At 43.1% G+C, this 14,178-nt stretch overlaps 1 protein-coding gene across 2 annotated transcripts in view; it reads right to left on the minus strand.

Moving 5' to 3' along the window:
* The window catches only part of acsl3a (acyl-CoA synthetase long chain family member 3a), a 73,293-nt gene that overhangs the window by 47,432 nt on the left and 11,683 nt on the right, over positions 1–14,178 (minus strand). For both annotated transcript variants that reach the window (XM_038273126.1, XM_038273125.1), the window contains exons 2-3: positions 11,658–12,168; positions 5,309–5,486 (exon numbers count right to left, since the gene is read on the minus strand). In XM_038273126.1, the coding sequence (XP_038129054.1) occupies positions 5,309–5,486; positions 11,658–12,167 (688 nt within the window). In that variant the 5' untranslated portion in view covers position 12,168. The remainder of the gene's footprint in view (positions 1–5,308; positions 5,487–11,657; positions 12,169–14,178) is intronic.

A 14,178-nucleotide genomic window follows, 5' to 3' on the forward strand; every position in this document is an offset into this window, starting at 1 on the left:
ACAGACCTGCCGAGGGCAGGCTGCCAGCTGTTTTAAAGACCTGCCGAGGGCAGGCTGCCAGCTGTTTTACAGACCTGCCGAGGGCAGCCTATCAGCTGTTTTACAGACCTGCCGAGGGCAGGCTGTCAGCTGTTTTACAGACCTGCCGAGGGCAGCCTATAAGCTGTTTTAAAGACCTGCCGAGGGCAGTCTGCCAGCTGTTTTACAGACCTGCCGAGGGCAGGCTGTCAACTGTTTTAAAGACCTGCCGAGGGCAGCCTATAAGCTGTTTTACAGACCTGCCGAGGGCAGCCTGCCAGCTGTTTTACAGACCTGCCGAGGGCAGCCTATAAGCTGTTTTACAGACCTGCCGAGGGCAGCCTGTCAGCTGTTTTATCAGACCTGCCGAGGGCAGGCTGCCAGCTGTTTTACAGACCTGCCGAGGGCAGTCTGCCAGCTGTTTTAAAGACCTGCCAAGGGCAGGCTGTCAGCTTTTTTACAGACCTGCCGAGGGCAGTCTGCCAGCTGTTTTAAAGACCTGCCAAGGGCAGGCTGTCAGCTTTTTTACAGACCTGCCGAGGGCAGCCTGCCAGCTGTTTTACAGACCTGCCGAGGGCAGCCTATAAGCTGTTTTACAGACCTGCCGAGGGCAGCCTGTCAGCTGTTTTATCAGACCTGCCGAGGGCAGGCTGTCAGCTTTTTTACAGACCTGCCGAGGGCAGCCTGCCAGCTGTTTTACAGACCTGCCGAGGGCAGCCTATAAGCTGTTTTACAGACCTGCCGAGGGCAGCCTGTCAGCTGTTTTATCAGACCTGCCGAGGGCAGGCTGCCAGCTGTTTTACAGACCTGCCGAGGGCAGTCTGCCAGCTGTTTTAAAGACCTGCCAAGGGCAGGCTGTCAGCTTTTTTACAGACCTGCCGAGGGCAGCCTGTCAGCTGTTTTACAGACCTGCCGAGGGCAGACTATCAGCTGTTTACAGACCTGCCGAGGGCAGGCTGCCAGCTGTTTTAAAGACCTGCCGAGGGCAGGCTATCAGCTGTTTTACAGACTTGCCGAGGGCAGCCTATCAGCTGTTTTACAGACCTGCCGAGGGCAGGCTGCCAGCTGTTTTACAGACCTGCCGAGGGCAGCCTATCAGCTGTTTTACAGACCTGCCGAGGGCAGGCTGTCAGCTGTTTTACAGACCTGCCGAGGGCAGCCTATAAGCTGTTTTAACACTAGAAGTCCCAAAGTGCAGACTTTAGTCTGCACCTAGTTTGTATCAAGTATCCGCCCAAAGGTGTTAACGGCTCTCCTCTGGTGCTCCATTTTCAAATCAAATGCAAATGTAGGAATGTGGTTTGGTGACTTCAGCTGGTGTGCTGGGGTTTATTTGTTAAAGTTGCCTCTCTTTGTGTTTTAAATGAGCTTTTTCAAGGAGTTGAGTAATTTACAGAATTTCTGTGGGGATAAATAGAGCAGGCACAGCACACAGACTCAGAATTCACCCGGAATTCACCATGGCACAACCAAGGCGACCAAGAAGGATGAACGCTCAAGAGGCTTTAGCCATGCTTCAGAGCATGCCAGACTACGAATCTGATGGTGGATCTGTTGGAGACTTAGCATTTCAGAATGAAAACGGCGCAACCGATTCTTCAAGTGAAGAGGATGATTCATATGAGAATGCGACTGCTTTTGCACCAGCAAATCCTCCCCTCCAAAGACGCACCAGGGGCCGAGTGGTCAATTATATGACTGAGCGGGACAGTTCAAACACTGAGGCTACATCAGATGAAGAGGAAGACACAGTGCGCGGCAACTCCCCTCCTTGCAAAAAACAAAAAACTGCTGATGTTGGCACAATGCCTGGATCCACAGAGAAGGCGAAAGATGGCACTGTTTGGTCCCACTGGAAAGTTGAAGACTTTTCTGTTCCTGAAACCCCACAGACTGCCTTCAATGGATCCAGAGGGCCAACAGATTCTGCGAAGCGCAAAATCACAAGCCGCCTTCGCAGCTTCCTGTGTTTGTTGGATATGAACATGTTGCTGACCATCAGAGACTGCACAGTCCACGAGGCCCGCAGAACAAATCCCAGCTGGCAGATGAGTGTCTACGAGCTGATGGCTTTCCTCGCAATCCTTTTTAGAAGGGCTGCCATGGGTTACATTGGTCCCATGCGACACATGTGGGCCAATAAATTCGGAAACGCAGATATCAAACCCATAATGCCTCGTAACCGTTTTTTTGGAATAAGACGGTACCTTCGTTTTGGCAACAAGGACACCCGCAAGGAACGCATACACAATGACAAATTTGCAGCAATTTCTGACATCTGGATGCGGTTTGTTCAGAACTGTGTGTCGTCCTACAGTCCAGGGCAGCATGTTACTGTGGATGAGCAGCTGTTTCCGTCCAAGGTTCGGTGCCCCTTTTTGCAGTACATTGCATCCAAGCCTGACAAGTTTGGAATCAAGTTTTGGATTGCAGCAGATCTGGACACAAAATACATGTGTAATGCCATCCCTTACTTGGGAAAGGATCCCACTCGTCCAAAAGGAGAGAGGTTGTCAGAGAACGTTGTTCTGAAATTGATGGAACCATTTTTGGACAAGGGAAGGACTGTAGCTATGGACAATTTCTTCACCTCTCTGTCTTTGGCTAACAGGCTCCTTCAGCGAAATACAACTCTGCTTGGCACCATCAACAAAATCCGTCGGGAGCTACCAGCAACTGCAAAGGAAACCTCGGGGCGCCAGTTGCACTCCACGCAGGTCCTCAAATCTGGAAGTGCCTTGCTGATGGTGTATGCGACAAAAAAAAAGAAATCTGTCTTTCTTCTGAGTACCATGCATCACAGAGTGGAAATTGTGGACATTCAAAAACAAAAACCAAACACTGTGGTTGATTACAACCATCTCAAATGTGGTGTTGATATTATGGACCAGAAACTGCGCAACTACTCTGTGCGTGCAGGAACACGGAGGTGGCCTATGGCTGTGTTTTATAACCTGCTTGACATGGCCGCCACAAATGCACATGTTTTGTACACAGCGTGTACAGGATCCAAAGAAAGTCGTCGACTGTTCATGCTGGAGCTTTCAGAGGAACTCAAAAACAGGCTCCTGCAGGAAAAGACACAAGAGGAAGAGCAAAAACAGCTACGTCGTGAGATGAGAGTTTCCCAGCAGAAAAAAGACTCAATGCCAGGTGCGCATACTCTGCAATAACAACAGAAGTACTGAACGTTGTGTCCACTGCGGCAAATTTACCTGTGGCAAATGTAGGAAAGGCTCACCATGGGAATTAGGAAACTGCTAGATGGGACAATTGCATTTTACATTTTTCCACATTATATTTAGTGCTTTATCCATATGTAGACTGTTTTTCTTTATCTGAAAAAAAAAAAAAAAAACTTTCTGAGGCTATACCTTCTGTCTGTTGTTTTTCAAAATTGAGCTGTTTGGGGTGGGAATTGGGCTCCAGTCCCCCCAACTGATCTGTACAATGAAAATATTTCCATCAGCTGACAAGAATATTTATACAACAATGACCATCTGCCATATTTACTAGAGGGCAAACAAGCAAACATCATCCGCTCACGATTTCCAGCGGAAAGCCGGTTTTGTGCTGGAAACCCGTTTCCAGCTCAAATTCCAATCTGGCGGCAGGTGGAAATGTAAAGGTTGTGGGTGGGAAGTCTAGCTCCCAGAATAAATAGGCCCAGCAGATCGACTCAGAATTATTGAGATTTCAAGCTTGGCTTGGCTTGGCGTACAAGCTTGGCTGCAACAGACGAGCATGTGTTGTACAAGCCATGCACAGGGACCAAAGAGAGTCCACCAAAGTTAATTCTGCTACTTGCAAATGAACTTCGTAACATTTGTATGCAAGAAAAGGCAATAAAGGAAGAACACATGAGACAGCATTGTGAGATGAAGAGACTAGGGCTGTTCCTTTTGTGACATATATGTTACTCCAATACTAAAGGCATACTGTTTGTCATTCTCTAAGATTAAATTTTGAATGACATAAAAAGGCGAGACAAGACAAAATACAATTATTCTTTCTTTCATATAGTGAGCTTTGCAATATAAATGAGTCTGTTGGTGAATGGACAATAGAAATAGGCTCTGCCTTGCCTTGTTGGAAAATCATGGTTATGACTTGTTCTCAGCTCAGGAACTAGGACCACTATGATATCTGGTTGTTCAATAGGTTTGCCTAAATAAAAATTTAGATATGACATATAAATATATTCCTGCAAAAAGGTATGATGTTGCAGGGGCAGGTACTGAAAAGTGCTTGGAACTTGGTCTTGATGCCAGTTTGTTTCAGCCTTTATCCAGTCTTAATGTAGAAGGGCTGGTCATATCACAGGTTATTTGCATTACAATAGGGACAGTTAGCAAGGCAGAGTGAATACACAAACTTGCAGAGGGGAGGGGGGCTTGCAGGAAAACTGAAAATCTCTGGGACATCTAGTGTTAAAGACCTGCCGAGGGCAGTCTGCCAGCTGTTTTACAGACCTGCTGAGGGCAGCCTATAAGCTGTTTTAAAGACCTGCCGAGGGCAGGCTGTCCTGCAACCACTGCGACACATACAACACAGTGTGACACAGTGCGAGGGAGCAAATGGCGAGACTGCAAGGGGGAGCAAAGGAAGTGACTTTTTTTTTCTGTGGATTCTGGTGCCGTAATTTCCGCCTTTTACTGGTCTTTTAATGTGGAATTAAGGACACAATTATCCTGGACCCAAAGCATCTCTGTCCCTGGCTCAGTTTCACTGAGCTTTTATTTTTTTAAAGAAAACATTTTTTTTTTAAAGAAATTATCTAAGGAAAATAAAAACTCTGCATTGAAACCTGATCTGTTCTATGTTCGCTGGGTTCTTACTCACTAGCTCCCTCTAATTGTTAAAGGACCTATTGCAGCAGTAAGAAACCAACACGGCGCTTGCATGTACATGAAATAAAATTAGGTTTGTGCTAAGGTTACAGAACGCAGAACAGATCAGATAACAATGTTCTTCAAAAGCACTAATGAGACTCCCCATGTTTGAAAATTTATTTTGAAGAAGTGCTATATGGAAGAAAAATAGCAACCAAGGAAAATTTAATTCAATTCAGTTTATTTATATAGCGCCAATTCACACAACACAAGTAATATCAAGGCACTTTACAGTTCAACCCGATCATACAGTCAAGAAAAATCGGATATTCTTTTCTGTCTCTCTCTGTTTCTGTCTCAGGCCACATATAAGTGCTGCACTGGAACAAACTATCCCTAAAGCTGAGAAATAAAATGGTTTTACTGAGACTCTCCAGCTTTAGAGGACATTCACTTACATGGGAAGTTATATGCAAAGCAGGCCTGAGCAGCGATCAACCACTCTGCTCGGGTCTCACAGAAGATGGCGATGTTGGTTTTTGGCTGTTGACCCAAAGATGCCAAACCTCTACCCAGCTGAATGGCTGCTGTCAGGGCCTCCTTATAGGACAGCCAGTGGTACTTTCCAAGGACAACCTGCAGATGGAGATGAGGAACAAAGAATTTAATTCTTTAGCAAATATATGAAATGCTGCTTTTACATGCAGGAGAAATTTCCAGGGCCTCTGTCAGCTTTGCTTGCTTTTATGACCTGACTTCAGAATTTTGCTAAATTTATGGCGAGTTGTCAACCAGGCAGCTGATTCCAAACTAACCTTCAAACATGAAAACATATCAGAGGTAAAAAAAAGAGAGAAGTATTAAACCCCTCTAAGAGGGTCTGAGGAAATTAAGAAATGTTTTAACATTGAATTTAAAAGCACCAGGATAATATTAAGTATTGTGTAAATTCTTAGTCTTCTGGATCCTATCAACCACAAAACAGGCTTATGTCAGAAGAAACCAGAACTGCGCAGCAGGTTTAATAGTATGAAACTATTTAATAGGTTTAATAGGTGCTGAAACATGCTGAGCACTAGAGACTGACATTTTTTCGGGAATCCCACGGGTCACGGGATTCCCGTGGGATTCCCATGGGATGGGAGTCAGTATTAGTAACGATCACGGGATTGGGACGGTACAGGATTAAACATTAACGGGAGCAGACGGGAGCGGGAGCAAACCAATAGTAACTTCCGCTTTGAGTTTTTCACCCGCGCTCAAAAACAACAAGAATGGGACTGGTGCAGGAGCGGGAGTCATTCTGAATGGGAGCGGGAGTAATTCACCAGGAGTGGGACGGGACAGAATTTAGATTTCTACTCTGGCCCGGGATCGGGACGGGACACCATTTTTTTCTGTGGGAGTGGGACAGGACAGGAGTGAAAATCCACTCCCGTGTCAGTCTCTACTGAGCACCCAGGAAGCTGGCTGCCCGGCATCATTTCACTATTTTCCATTCAGATCCCAACCTGAATGACTAGCCATGGAGAAATACACTAACGGCTCCCTGTAGGCTGGTAAATTTCGATCTACTACATCGCCTATTGGTGCAGCTTTCTTTTTCGTGCAAAAGAAGGACAAGACGGTTTGTCCCTGCATTGATTATCGGGAACTCAACCAGCTCATGGTGAAAAATAAATACTTCTGCCTCTCATTTCTTCAGCCTTCGAGTCTGTATGTAAACCCACTGTTTTCACTAAATTGGACCTTTGATTCGCTTACCATTTGGTTAGAATCTGAGAGGAAAACAGCCTTTAAAACTCACATTGGACACTTCGAATACCTGTTCATGCCTTTCGGCCGCTCTAATGCGCCTGCAGTTTTCCAGGCACTCATTAATGATGTCCTGAGGAACTTTTTTTAACATTTTTGTTTTTGTTTATATTGATGACATTCTGGTCTTATCCAAGGACAAGGAGGAACACAAGACACATGTAAGATGGACCCTGCTAAGATCAAAACAATGTTTAGAGTGGGATTGGCCCACTCCAGACTTCAGAAAACAGCTCCAGAGGTTCCTAGGCTTTTCAGATTTCAACAGGATGTTCATTCGCATCTTCAGTATCACTGCCCTCACTTCAAGTAAGAGGCCCTTTCTCTGGACCCCTAAAGCCCAGAAGGCCTTTACAGAACTCAAGGCCCAGTTCTCACAAACCTGAATTCTGATTCATCCTGACCCTTCTGCCCAGTTTATCCTCAAGGTTGATGCTTCAGACATATGGGTAGGAGCCATTCTCTCTGAAGGGTCGTAATTAGACAATAAACTCCATCCTTGTGCTTTCTTTTCAAAAAGATTCTCTCCTTCTGGAAGAAATTACGATATAGGAGATAGAGAACTCTTAGCCATCAAACTAGCCCTAGAAGAATGGAGGAATTGGCTCGAGGGTACAGAACTTCCAGTTGTTGTTTGGACTGGCCACAAGAACCTTTCCTATCTCCAAACTACCAAGATATTAAACTCTTGCCAAACCCGCTAGACTCTGTTCTTTTCAAGGTTCAACTTAAACATTACTTACTGTCAGTTTACATAATGTCAAGCCAGATGCCCCCTCTAGGAAATTCATTCACGACGACCTCCCCAAATCCCCAGAGCCCGTCCTTCCTCCCTCCTGTGTCGTTGCAGCACTAACCTGGGATTTGGAGAGGGCCATTCAAAGAGGCCTGACGAAGGCCCCAGATCCCAGAGGGGGTTCCCCTAACCGCCTTTACGTTCCAGCCTCTGTTTGCTCCCAAGCCAGTCAGTGTAAGAGTCTCAAACAGGAGGTTGAGAATGCACTCTTCTGCATCGTGGTAACTTACCCGCTAGCCCCCCAACCTGAAATTTCATTGTCATTTTGTATAGAGTATGTGTATACAAAATGACAATAACGTTTGTCTAAGTCTAAATCAAACCATAGTAAAAAGCCTTCAGCTGATCCAAAATGCTGCAGCCAGAGTTCTGATGAAAATGAAAAAGAGAGATCACATCTCTCCTATCCTGGCTTCTCTTCATTGGCTTCTTGTTAAATCCAGAATAGAATTTACAATCCTCCTTCTCACATATAAAGCCTTAAATGGCCAAGCTCCATCTGATATCAGAGATCTGATAGAGATATTGAAGAGATTCAGTGTCATTATAGAAGACTTCATCAAGTTAACTTGGAAAAAGTAATTCCTTAATTACAAAACCTTTAGATCACATGTGTCAAACTCAAGGCCCGCGGGCCAGATGTCCATGTCCTTTTATGTGGCCCGCTAGAACTCCCACAGCCGTCATTTTGATGGTTCTGAGATTTTAAAGGGAAAGAACTATATTTAAAATTAAATTTATGTTGCTCATGTTAACTGACTTTTCCAGTTTCTATATTTCATTCATTTTCACTTTTTTTTTAATACAATTAAAACGTAAAAAATAAATATGGTTAATTCTACCTCGATCCCCCACAACCGCCATTTTGACGGCTCAATTAGTTGCATTGTAAATTTCGTTGCCTAGCAACCAACATTCTACCTAGAACTTTTTGGCTAATATGGAAAAAGTGGCATTCAGAAGAAACCTAACAGCGAAACAGGCTTTAGAAACGCTTCAAAATATCGATGATAGTGATTCGGGCGGAGGGGGAGAGACCGATGAGGAGGACTGGGTAGGAAGCGGCTGTGTGACACGTGTGTTAGAGCAACAAGCAAGCATTTGTTTTCTATGCAACTGTAATTGTCACTTGAATGAGTTATAATAAATAATGAGTTATTTAACATTAAGGAGTCGTTACATTTATTTTACATTACATTCAATTACATTTAGTTACATTTATAAGTTACATCTGGCCCTTTAAGAACAGCAATTACGCTGATGCGGCCCTCATTGAAAATGAGTTTGACACCCCTGCTTTAGATTCTTGGCCATTTATAACACAACTCAATATACACTGGAGCATATTTTTCATCTGAATACTTAACATTTAAACACCCACACTGTGCTTCTAACACAGACCAGAGCTTCCAACTCTTGCATTAATGAGGTTATACAGATTCCTATTGGTTGAAAAATGCACCTGCAGACAGAATGTTTCCTCATTAGAAAGGCTTTACGCTTGTGTCATTCATGCAATGTCTGCAAAACAAATGGCCAAGGAATTCAGTCTTGCATCAATAAGCATTTGTACGAGGAGTATTTAATGGATTTAAACCATAAGGCTGCAGGGATTAGTGTTGGCATTCAGGGATTAATTACTGAGTTTCATAGTTTGCATTTTCTAATCTGTGCTCCCTCCACTGCACACAAAAACATTGAAGGTGTCATCCCTATTTTGTATTAAAATTGGATTTTCAGTTTAAGTAACAATGAGAACCAAACGTCATATAACAGTTGCAAAGACTGTAAGCATTTAAATAGATCTGGGAAACAAATGCATGAGAGATTTTTTAGGTTAAGGGAGTATTAGCCTTTTAGCTCACTATGTAATCAAGTCTCTAGAGTTCCAAAATGCAGCGGGGGCTCCTTAAACACAAATTGTAAACTTAAGTGTGATTAAAAAGTGTGATTGTTAAAGTAAAATACAGCGTCCAATTTTAGTTTTTGATTAGTTTTTGATAAAATCATTCCTTAGCAGCAATGATTTTATGGGATTCTTTATAAATAAGATTGATCTTATTAAAAATAAGATCATAAGCACTCCTCTATCCGCGATTGTACCTGAGGTAGTCATGGAATCTGAACCGGGTTTAGACTGCTTTGATCCAGTTGAACTTTCTGAATTTGCAAAATTATTGTCTTCATCTAAGCCTTCAACTTGGATGTTAGATCCAGTTCCAACCAGGTTATTTAAGGAGGTATTCCCTTTGATCTCCTCCTCCATTTTAGATGTGATTAATCTATCTCTGTTACAGGGATATGTACCAAAGGCTTTTAAGGTTGCTGGAATTAAACCTCTGCTTAAGAAACCGTCTCTTGACCCAGATGACTTGGTCAATTATAGACCTATATCCAATTTTCCTTTCTGATCTAAAATTCTTGAGAAAGTAGTTGCCAAGCAAGTGTGTGACCAATTTTTTTGAAAAGTTTCAGTCTGGCTTTAGAGCTCATCATAGCACTGAAACAGCTCTGGTATAAGTCACTAATGATATTCTCATGGCCTCAGATAATGGATTTGTGCTCGTCCTGTTGGATCTCAGTGCTGCATTTGATCCAGTTGATCATAATATTCTTTTAGAAAGACTTGAATATTTTGTAGGAATTAAAGGAACAGCTCTAGACTGGTTTAAATCTTATCTGATCGATGTTAGTTTGTTCACATTAAAATTAAATCTTCCTCATGCTCAAAGGTTACCTGTGGAGTACCAAAGGGATCAGTGCTAGGACCAATTGTCTTTACTATATATATGCTCCCAATCGGTAGAATTATTAGACAGCATGGGATTAATTTCAAGTATCTGTTCCTGTTTGGCTGTGACTCAATCCTGGAGAGAAATTTCAGGTATAAAGCTTCTAGTTAGAGTGGCTCAGGTTATCCTGAGCTATTTCTATAGTTCTGCTGCTATAGGCTTAGACTGCTGGAGGACATAGGGACCCCTTTTTCATCATTCTGCTTCATTCTATCTCTATTCTCCCACTCTGCAGAATCTGTTAGTTCAATCTCTAACCTTCTGCTCTGTCTGCTTTTTCTCATAGTAGCTTCATCTGGTCTGTTCCTGTTTGGCTGTGACTCCATCCTGGAGAGAAATATTAGCTGTGCTGCTGCCATCAACACCTTTGTTTCTAGATGTTGGAGCTTGCCCTGTTTTCCAGTGTAGTCCTGTTTCTCTGACTGTGACTAACTGGATGTGCTCTCTTCATCCTCTGACATGGGAGCTGGCTCGGAGCTCGTCTGCCTGGCTGTGTGTTTCCTGGACAGGGCCGCCTGTGGAGCTGGTTGACAGTTGCCTTTTGTATCTATGCTTCTTTTTCTATGTCTGCTTCTGTCTCCTTGAACCCCAGTGGGCCTCAGCAGATGGCCGCTCACACTGAGCCTGGTTCTGCTGGAGGTTTCTTCCTGTTCAAAGGGAGTTTTTCCTCTCCACTGTCGCTACAAGCATGCTTAGTGTGAGAGATTGCATTTGAGTCAATGCAATCGACTGGTTTTCCGTAGATAGACAACTTTGAATCAATTTGACTGTATGATCTGGTTGAACTGCAAAGTGCCTTGAGATAACTTGTGTTGTGAACTGAATTGAATTGCTCCTTTTGTTATAATGCAGATGCTTTATTGTTCTGTTGAGGTGAAGAGAGATTTGAGTGTAAAGGCAAAGTTCTTAATTAACCAGTTGGTGTATGTTCAGACCCTCACCTATGGTCATTAAACCTGAATCATGACTGAAAGTATGAGATCCCAGATACAAGCCAACGAAATTAGCTTTCTCCACAGGGATGCTGGGCTCTAACTTAGAGAGAGGGTAAGGAACTGGTCCATTCGTGAGAGAGGCTCGGAGGACTCCTTGACATCACCTCGAAACATGTTTCAGGTCCCACTGGTAAGAGGACCAGGGGATGGACAGGACATGCTTCTGGGACTATGTCTCTTGGCTGGCCTGGAAACGTCTCAGGCTTCCCCCAGCATAGCTGGAGAGATGTCTGTGGAAAGGGAAGTCTGGGTGCCTCTGCTGAGACTGCTGTCCCCATGACCAGGACCCAGATAATGATGAACTACAAGTAGCTTATCAAGATATACTCTATTGGTATTCTTTTATAATTTATTTGATTTTGGTCATGGGCATTCGATAAGATTCCTTCAACAACCACCTCCAGAATACCTTCTTGAACATCTTCCCGTTGCTCTGTCGCTCATCTTCCTCTGTGACTACTTCCCTTGTTCCAAGACAGTCTCTGTGAGGGAACCTCATGGCTGCATACTCAAACATCTTATCTAGCGTATCCACTCCAGGGTGAAGCGATGACAGGAGTGTTTTGATGGTGCTGACTGCTCTGTAGGGTCCCTCTGGGTGTCCTAGAACCGAAGAAGCCTTAGGTCTCTGGGCTCGTTCCTCCTCTGATCCATAAAAATCCTTGCTGCCTCTTGAAACCCAGCTGAGGAGGTAGGAAGGCAGGAACGTGACTGTGCTGTAGACCCACACTATGAGGTGGAAGAGGAACAGCAACACTGGGTTCAGGTCTTCTTTTAGCCTCATTTTGAAGGATATGAGCGATGAAGAAGTGAGGAAGAAGAATAATCCTGCTCCTAAGGTGCTCAGACTTAATTCTCTTGGATTCCTGTTGTCTTCTAGAGTCACAGATTGCTTTACTAAAAGATCATGTCCACTCATCCTGTGAAAAGTAAAAATATTGAGAGGCGATATCAATACACATCTCTAGTTTAAAAATACCTATTTAGAAATAAGACAATCTGTCGTGCATTATGTGCACAGTTTCTAGGTAAGCTGTGCTTTTAAGAATTCCTTTGAGAGTTAATGATATAAAACAATAATAGTGCAGAAATTAAACAAAACTGAAACATTTAACTTTGTAAGTTGAATGTATTTTTTTAGCTAAATTTAAAATGTTTCTCTTTGTAAAGAGAAATGAGCAATTTCAAGATTCACACTCTTCAACCCCTTTCTTCATCATAAATACGTCACAATCCTTGATGCATTGACAATCACTGTGCTCTGGACAAGGAAAGGATTTACCACTGATTCAATGGCGGATGAGGAAGATGGCAACATCAACATTGCCTTCAGTTGGATAACTGGATCAATAAAGTCAATCAATCAATTACGAAGAGGCCAGAAGCTCAGTAATCTTTGTAATAATTTGAAGAAGAAAATGAGGAGCAGCTGTGGTTTTCAATCTTGGTCCTAAAGTACCACTGCTCTTCATGTTTTAGATTTATTCTCACTACCACGCATCTGACTTATATAAATCAATGATTAACAGACTTCTACAGCACTTGAAAGCTGCTAAGGGGGTCATGTGATTATTTGAATCGTGTGTAGCAACAGACAGACATCTAACGCATGCAAGGTAGAAGTTATTGAGGTTAGGCTTGGGACTAGGCACCAAAGGCATCTGCACATCTAGGAACTTCCAGAAGTACACCTTCATATGGTCCAGCAGAAACACACTTTTAACTCTAAAACAAATATATCAGGTGAAGACTCTCAGTCATCCAAGTGATAGTCATTCCAAAAAAGTAAAAAAAAACAATGCACTGGACTTGGTTTTCAAGTTTGAAAACATTTCTCTTCCCATCCAGGAAGCTTTTTCAATTCAAAATGAAAGAATTGAGTGAAAGGCTTTATACAGTGGACCAAAAGCAAAGCTATGTTTGGGGCTTTGTTCTGTTGTTCCAAAGAAGGACATTCTTTTAAGGACCGGAATGTTCAGATCTGGTAAAAGAAGACAGGTGGTTTGAGAGGGGCGTAAAGGAAGCCATCTATTTTAACAAAATAAAAACAACCTTAAACAGAGGGGGTGGACTCAGGTTCCAGCTTTTAAAAAACCTACAATGCAGCAATAGAGTTGATTCCTTCCCACTGTCATCGCAACCCCCGTCCCCATAAAGGGGGCCAGAATATCTCGCTTGTTCAGCCAGGCCATGAGTTCCCCCTAACGGCCCCCCTTTCAGAGAAATAAACCAGCGTTGGGTAATGCAAGCTAACCAAGAATCCAAAGAAATTACCACTCTTAAGGGGAGGACATGTTCAACCGGTTCAATCTGCATGTTTTCTAAGCCAAAGCCAGGCTTTGTTTTTGGTCCAATCTACAAAGCCTTGAACTCAACGCTATTTCTGTCATTTTGAATTGAAAAAGCTCCCTGGATGGGAAGAGAAACGTCTTCAAACTGGGAAACAAAGTTCAGTAGATTTTTTTTACTTTTTTTAAATGTATCTATATGAGAGACTCAAGTATGTGTCTCAGAATGTGTTCTTTCTAAATGATTGACCAGTATTTAGACGAGACCTGTGGATTGATAACTAGGTTTTATATATATCTATATATATATATATATATATATATATATATATATATATATAAACAGCACGGAACAATCTGTCACAAGGTATCAGAGAGGCCAAGACGCAGTATTCCAGGTAGACAGCCCACCATCTCAATGACAGAAGAGACCTATGCAGCCTGTGGAAAGGGTTATAGTCAATCATGGACTACAAGACCCCACCGCAGACTGGAACAAATCCATCTCCTTGTGAATGAGCTGAACAGCTTCTCACCCACTTTTAGGAAAGTGAACAGTGCACAAACAGTGAAATCACCACCTCACACAGAGGAGCAAGTGAATAAACTGTCCAAGGACAGTGTGAGAAGAGCAATCTGTAG

This window comes from Cyprinodon tularosa, unplaced genomic scaffold, assembly GCF_016077235.1.
Source record: "Cyprinodon tularosa strain WSP-4 unplaced genomic scaffold, ASM1607723v1 ctg859, whole genome shotgun sequence".
Classification (NCBI taxonomy): Eukaryota; Metazoa; Chordata; class Actinopteri; order Cyprinodontiformes; family Cyprinodontidae; genus Cyprinodon; species Cyprinodon tularosa.